General features: G+C 33.7%; 1 protein-coding gene across 1 annotated transcript in view; it reads left to right on the top strand.

The window, feature by feature from the left end:
* The window catches only part of LOC107755465 (neurotrypsin-like), a 42,313-nt gene that overhangs the window by 30,035 nt on the left and 4,401 nt on the right, over positions 1–7,877 (top strand). The window contains exons 10-13 of the mRNA XM_016572255.1: positions 4,186–4,327; positions 4,481–4,762; positions 6,254–6,376; positions 7,248–7,528. Of these exons, the coding sequence (XP_016427741.1) occupies positions 4,186–4,327; positions 4,481–4,762; positions 6,254–6,376; positions 7,248–7,528 (828 nt within the window). The remainder of the gene's footprint in view (positions 1–4,185; positions 4,328–4,480; positions 4,763–6,253; positions 6,377–7,247; positions 7,529–7,877) is intronic.

The raw sequence follows: 7,877 nt of genomic DNA, 5'->3' as shown, positions 1-7,877 counted from the left end.
TTCTTCTTCTTGGCGTTCTTCTTCTTCTTCTTCCATTTCTTCTTCCGCTCTTGAGTCTATTGCAGCCCATAGAACCGCTTGTGGGAAAGTTGTGAAATTTGGCACACCGATATAGGACAGTCCCAACATTAACCATATCAAATTTGGAGTCTCTAACTTAAACTGTCTAGTGCCACCACTTGTCCAAACTTTCACTTATGTTTATGCTAATAACTTTTGAACTGTACGGCACAGAAGGAAAATTCGTTCCTTCTGTCAAATTCAAAATTCAAAATTCAAAAATCGTAAGGTTTAGTTTTTTTTTTGTGCTATTTTTAATAATTAAAAAAACCTACTTTTTCAAACTCGTCCTAGATGGTTTGTCTGATTTTCACCAAAATTGGCTCAGATCATCTTCAGACCATGCTGGCAAAAAGTTATGGAATTCAAGTTTATGAAATTTCAAGATTATGTTAACTATATTAAATTATATAAATAAATATAAAAAGCATACAGTAGCATTTTACCATCTACAATTTAGAATGCCTTGAATTTTGAGTTTTAATAGACTAATAAATCATGTGCATGCACTCTCTGTGTGTGATTTGGTACTCGATAATATCAGATCACACATCATTACAAAAACACTTACCATATTATCGCACACCCCAGACTCGACTTGAGAGGAAAATGAAATCATCCGCGGTTGTGCGCGCACTTGTTTTCACATGAGCAAAGGTGTTTTTAGGAGTCTAACTTTCAAGCGCTAGACCACTGATTCGTCAAACCTGCTTTCCTGCAGTCCGTGTTCTTCTGACTTCTGACTATTTTGTAGTAAGTTACGAATTTTAATTAGGAAATATAGTGGAGTAAAAGTAAAAGTTGGCTGAAATATAAAAACGTAAAGTAAAGTACAGTTACTACCAAAAAATACTTAAATACTGTAACGAAGTATTATTACTTCGTTACATTACACCACTGATTATATGATTTTAAAAAACCTTGCTACGTGTACTGCATTAAGCTAACTGAGACTTGTTATAGCACTTGCATATCATTGCTCTTTTGTTGATTTTGATTGCTTCCATTGTCCTCATTTGTAAGTCGCTTTGGATAAAAGCGTCTGCTAAATGTCTAAATGTAAATGTAAAGTTGATTCGTCCAACCGTTCTCAAATAACACACGAACTAAAGGCACTCAAAAATGGATGTGAGGCTATATCTCCGCAACAGTTTGGTGTATTGAGACCAAACTTGGTGTGTGTTATAACAAGCATGACCTGAGGCTACCTGCAGTGTTAACCATTAATAATGAAATTTCTAAAAATGCTTATAACTTTTCATTACATTAGCCTATTGTAATCAAACTGGTCTCAAAACATTCCTTGGGTCATGCTGACAACATAGATACCAATTATGCCATAGTTGGCCAAACTTCCTGTCCGCCATTTTGATGTATGTTGAAAATCTACTTTTTCGAACTTCTAGACCGTTGGTCTGATCTTCACCAAATTTGACTCAGATCATCTTCAGACCATGCTGGCAAAAGTTATGGATTTCGTGTCGATAGACAAAACCGTTTTTGTATAGCGCCGCTACAAATTTGAAGCATGATGCCAAAATGACTCTGAGGCTGTATCTCTGCAAAGCTTTGACATATTGACACTAAACTTTGTGTGTGCCATTGTCACCTCACACTGACCAAGCCACATATATTTGATAACAGCGCCACCTGTTGGTCAAAAGTGATAAGCCAATAAATCTTATTACTAGTGGTTGTATTTATGATTTTTCAGCCATTTTGACTAAAATCATCTTAAAATGGTTTTAATTACTCATTACTGCAGTTGGTCAGATGCTTGCTTCTGTAGTGCTTGGCCCCGTAATTGCTGCTTGCAACTATATTTATTATTATTATTGTTATTATTATTATAGTGTCTGCAATTTCACATTTTGGTTCTTTATTGCATTCCATGACAAGGTTATTAGTTTTGCATTTTCAAATTCGTTTTATTTTAATATCGCTTTCTATAAAATTGAGTTTCATTTTTATTATTAATATTTGTGTTAGTTCTAGTTTAGTTTTCATTTTCTGAACACATTTCTATTTAGTTTTTATATATAAAAACTAAATTGTTTAGTTTCAGTTTTAGTTTTAGTAAATACGTTTAGCAGAATTAACAGACCACTTGCAAATCGCAGACCAAAGAAAGATTTAATTTATCTTCAGTGACGCAAACGTCTAGTGACACAAAATTAAAACATTCATTTTTAATCTTATTTAAGCATAATCATGATAATCATGAGCCTCAGCATCTTTTCACCCTGTTTATTTTAATAAAACTTCTTGCAAAATGTGGTGTTGCACATGGCAAATGGGCAAATTTCAGTGCTATCTCACGACCAATTTGTACGTATTTTTTACGAGGTCGCTAATTCGTACGACCTTACTCGTATGATTTTGTACGATTTGTCTAGACCCCAGTGACGGGTAGGTTTAGGGGCGGGGTTAGGTGTAGGCCATTCGTACAAATTCATACGAATTGAACTTGTAAAATACGTACGATTTAGCAAAAATCGTATGAATTTGTACGAGTGAGGTCGTACGAATTCATACGAATTAGCCACCTTGTAAAATATGTACGAATTGCAGTGAGATCGGGCTGGTAAATTTCCCTAATGTCTAATGCCAAATGTTGGTTTTATTGTTTGTGTTACATGAAAATAAATAATGCTGCCTACCTGATGTATTAGATTTAATACGGTGCGGTTCGGGTCTCGTTTTTTATGTCAAACGGATCCGGTCGGGTAAAGAATTAAAGTAGTGCTGCTGTCGGATAACGTGTCAGGTGTTCTGTTAAGTACTGCAGGTGCGGGTTTACAAAACAAGACCCATGCAGGACTCTACTTTAAACTGCTTTGCGTTTCTCCGTCAGATAACCTTACGTGCTTGATGCACCCTAAACAGCCACACAGCTCATAGCCTATATTTTTCCGCCACCAGATGAGAACGAAGCTAATTATTACAAAAACGATTATTTTTAATATATTTTTTTGTAATTATTTCAATTTTTTCAGTAATTGTTGTTTGTTTCATTTGAACTTTTCATTTATTTTGACATTTTTATTTTATTTCAGTTTGTTTTTTCAACAATCATTTTCGTCTTAGTTTTAGTTTTCGTTTAAAAAAATAACCTTGTTCCATGACATTTACATCTAATAATACATAATATATTTTATCCTTAGCTGTTTAATCATTTATTTCCTTTCTGATGAAAGTAGAAGCTTTACAAACCCATCTGTCACAAAAGCAGGTTGAGGTTTTTCAACAAGTGGCAGATCTGTGGTTAGTGTGGTTGTCGAAATGAAACCTTACACTTTGCTGTTGACAACCACATTAGGCTGTTACTTATGTGTGTCTTTTTTATTTGACTTTAACATTACATGAAAAGACATGCACAACCCAATATGCTTTCATTATGCGACATATCTGAGTGAATTAGGATACAGTGTTTAATGAAAGTAATGCAGTGCAGGACTTTTATCCATTAGTAGTTGATTGAATTGTAACAGTTGGGATGACTATTATGGCATATTGTTGTTGATGTTGGCAGATGTTGGCATATTAGAGAAAGAAGGGAGGGAGGGGTTATAAAATAACAGATATTCAAGACGATAACTGAAAATGAAAGCTTTTTTTCTGTAACATGCACTGATGAGTTGTGTACAATAAGATCATGAATGTGTATTAAGAATATAAATAAATAATAAAAGGTCTATTTTGATTTCATGTTCATTTGATGCTATGAAACGCTTACTATTCGTTCTAAAAATAAAAACGTTATTTTGAGGTTCAGCCTTTTCACTGACTGTTAAAATCATGTGCTTACATGTCATGTTGTGGTTTAATCTACACTGCCAGTAACAGAGCCTATTTCTTTTACTCCTAATACATTATACAAGACTGAGGTGGATGTGCTTCTTTTGTCTGAAACAAAATAAATTGTAGTCTGCAATCGCACCAAATTTCTTAAATCATCCATGTCTTCCAGTTCATTCCGTGTAACTGCCTGCATTATAATAAGCTTATATGGAAAATTACTACTGAAAAACTTTTTTTTTGAGGTTCACATTTTTTTCTGAACATGCACAGTACTCTAAGTGACAGAATCTAAGCTCTGTTTTGCTTGCTTTTCTGTGGTTTCAGGGCCTCTGGTACGACTGGCAGGTGGCGACAATAGAAAAGAAGGCAGAGTGGAGGTGTTTCTTAACGGAGAGTGGGGCAGCGTCTGTGATCATGGCTGGAATGATGTCAATGCTGCCGTCGTCTGTAGACAGCTCGGGTTCACGTACGGATCCGTTTGTGCCATTTTAACTCAAAATAGCTCAAAGCATCTCATCATTACTGTGGAATATGATGTATTATTTCTCTAGCACGATGAATGCAGTTAGCTGAGTAGAAGAAAAGTCTTTGAATGTTTGTTTTTTGCTCTCTGTGGCAGTGGGGTGTCAAAAGCACGACCGATGGGTTATTTCGGAGCAGGGAAGGGGACCATCCATCTGACCAACGTGAGGTGCACTGGGAAGGAGTCGTTCTTCGGAGAGTGCCCTTCTAAAGGACAAGACAGCCACGCTTGTAAGCATGGACAGGATGCAGGTGTAGTGTGTGATTATTTGCCGGAGCCAGAGGCTGACATAGCAGTGGTGGGCACACACACCTGTGGTTTGAAAGCCGGCGCTGAGAGACGCAGCAAGAGGATTGTCGGAGGATATAAATCTCTCAGGTTAGCAGTCATCTAAATTTTACTGATGTTGAATCAGTTCTTGAACACATGTTGTGGACATTTGTTCAGATACTATTTATTTTATTGCATATAATGTAAAGATCATGCTTAATTTAAGAGGTATACTAGTTCAACTCAATGAATTTATTAAAATGACTGTAATTATAATTAGAGTATAAATCGTTTTAAACAGCTTTCCAGATACCCCCACACTGAAAAAAATTACTTTCACTCAGAAATTGCTAGTAAATTTCACAAATAATTACAAATAAACAGAAAGTAACACATTAAACATTTTTGCTCTTTAAAGTAAAAAGACTGAAATAGTATTGTCTTGTAAAAGATACTTCAAAAATCTTTCATTTACAAAAAAAAAAAAAAAAAATCACAGTGCACATTGGTCAATTAAACAGATCAAACTCATGCTATAGCAGTGTTATTATTATTATTATTAACCAAATCTAAAACTATTAAAAAAAATAGATTTTGGTAATTGAAATAAAGTTGAAATATAATGAAATATAAATATTAAAATATATGAAAAATCAAAATTAGAAATGTTGATTTGGCAACAAACTGGAATAAGTTGAAGTACCAAAAATAACACTAAATAGAAATATTTAAAAGAAACTTAAACAACAAATTAAACAAAAATTATGAAAACCTAATAAAATAAAAGTGTAAAAAATAAAATAAAAAAATAAAAATAAAAGCTCATTCAAAATATCAGTAAATTCTATAATAGTGTTTAAATACTTTTTTAAATCGTGCCACAGACCTTGTTTAGATCTAGAAATAGCCTACTTTGCCAGTTGTTTCTAAATATTAAGCAAAAATTAAGTATTAAGTATCTAAAAATTTACATGCTTTACTTTTGAATTGTTCATAAGTTCTTTGATTATATAATGAAATATAAATATTAAAATATATGAAAAATCAAAATTAGAAATGTTGATTTGGCAACAAACTGGAATAAGTTGAAGTACCAAAAATAACACTAAATAGAAATATTTAAAAGAAACTTAAACAACAAATTAAACAAAAATTATGAAAACCTAATAAAATAAAAGTGTAAAAAATAAAATAAAAAAATAAAAATAAAAGCTCATTCAAAATATCAATAAATTCTATAATAGTGTTTAAATACTTTTTTAAATCGTGCCACAGACCTTGTATTAGATCTAGAAATAGCCTACTTTGCCAGTTGTTTCTAAATATTAAGCAAAAATTAAGTATTAAGTATCTAAAAATTTACATGCTTTACTTTTGAATTGTTCATAAGTTCTTTGATTGTTAAAATTCAATGTTGACACTGTACTTTACCCTCTGTTTATTCAAACTGTTCTTTTACTTCAGATAAATCTGATTTTCTATTTCTCCACCTCATCCATTGTGTTTGTGTCTCTATGTGTATGTTTGTGTTTATGTTTGTGTGTGTGTGTGTGTGTGTGTGTGTGTGTGTGTGTTTGTGCACATATGTATACCCCACAGGGGCGACTGGCCCTGGCAGGCGTCCCTGTGGCTCAGATCACAATCTAAAGGGAATCAGCCTCTGTGTGGAGCCACTCTCATAAACTCCTGCTGGCTGCTCACTGCAGCGCACTGCTTCAAACGGTAAGAGAGACACCTGCTGGACATCAGTGCTATTAGCGGCTACACCTATAGGCTCCTCAACTACCGAATCCGACTCCATAATCCTTTTGAACTGATTTTGATTGAATTGAAATTACAGACAGCACAAAAATAAGTGGCCAATTTAGAAGCACTGTGAATTGTGAACATGTCTTCCAGATGTCATCTGGCACAAATACATTTACTTTTAATTTAAATTTTAAAACTTTATGAAGCTTGAATTATCTACTAATTACTGTATGTTTAGAAGTTTGGGGTCAGTAATTTATTTATTTGAAAGAAATGAATACTTTTATTCATCAAAGGCATATTCAATTGATCAAAATAATCAGTAAAGACATTTATAATGTTAAAAAAAGTTTTGTATTTCTAAAAAGTCCTGTAAGAACTGTTTAATAATAAGAAATGTTTCTTCAGCACCAAATCTGTATATTAGAATGATTTATGAAAGATCAATTGACACGGAAGACTGGAGTGATGCTGAATATTTCATCATAGGGATGAATTACATTTTAAAATATATTAAAATAGAAATTGGTTTAATGTTTGACAAAATTACTCATTTCTGTATTTTTGATCAAATAATATAAAAAAAGCCTTAGTGAGTGTAAGAGACTTAAACATAAAAAAATAATATCAACCCCACAATTTTGAACGTTCGTGTGTGTATTTATGTGTACAAATCATTGCTCTGTAATGAAGCAGCAGTCGTGCTCAGTTTTGGAATAATTAACATGAGACAGCTCCTGTAAATCAACACTAAAGTAACACTTAATTAAAATGAGATTAGCAGGGGAATGATTGAAATGGTAGTGCATCGTCTGTGATATGAATGAATGTCTTGATTCTACAGGTTTGGAAGTGATGCTTCACGGTATGTGGTGAAGCTCGGGGATTATCACACGAAGGAGCAGGATGATTTTGAACGTGTCCTCTCTCCAGAGCTCATAGAAGTGCACAGGAAGTACCGAACGGAGAGCTGGGAGCATGATGTGGCTCTGATCCGACTGAAGGGCTCCGAGGGGAAGTGCGTGTCCTTTAACCCTCATACTAACGCCGCCTGTCTGCCTGCACCTGGCAGTAAGTGGGGCAAGAGACCTGCGTCATGTGTCATCACTGGCTGGGGAATGACAGGTAATGCTGGGTTCTTCTTACACGGCCACAATTTTGGCATGACACGAAATACATTTAAAAAATGTTTTATATATACACATATATTAATTTATATAAAATACCATTCAGAATCTTTAAGATTTTTTAATGTTTTTTTAGAAGAAGTCTCTTATGTTCTCCAAGGCTGCATTTATTTGATTAAATAAAAAATACAGTAAAAACAGCTATATTTTGAAATATTATTACAATTTAAACAAACTGTGTTATTTTTGTGATGGCAAAGCTGAATTTTCAGCAGCCATTACTTCAGTCTTCAGTGTCACATGATCCTTCAGAAATCATTCTAATATGCTGATTTGGAGCTCAAGAA

This window comes from Sinocyclocheilus rhinocerous, unplaced genomic scaffold (assembly GCF_001515625.1).
Source record: "Sinocyclocheilus rhinocerous isolate Xijiao unplaced genomic scaffold, SAMN03320098_v1.1 scaffold140, whole genome shotgun sequence".
Lineage (NCBI taxonomy): Eukaryota > Metazoa > Chordata > Actinopteri > Cypriniformes > Cyprinidae > Sinocyclocheilus > Sinocyclocheilus rhinocerous.
Note: the sequence above shows the minus strand (reverse complement) of the source record. Positions and strands in the feature narration are given on the sequence as shown.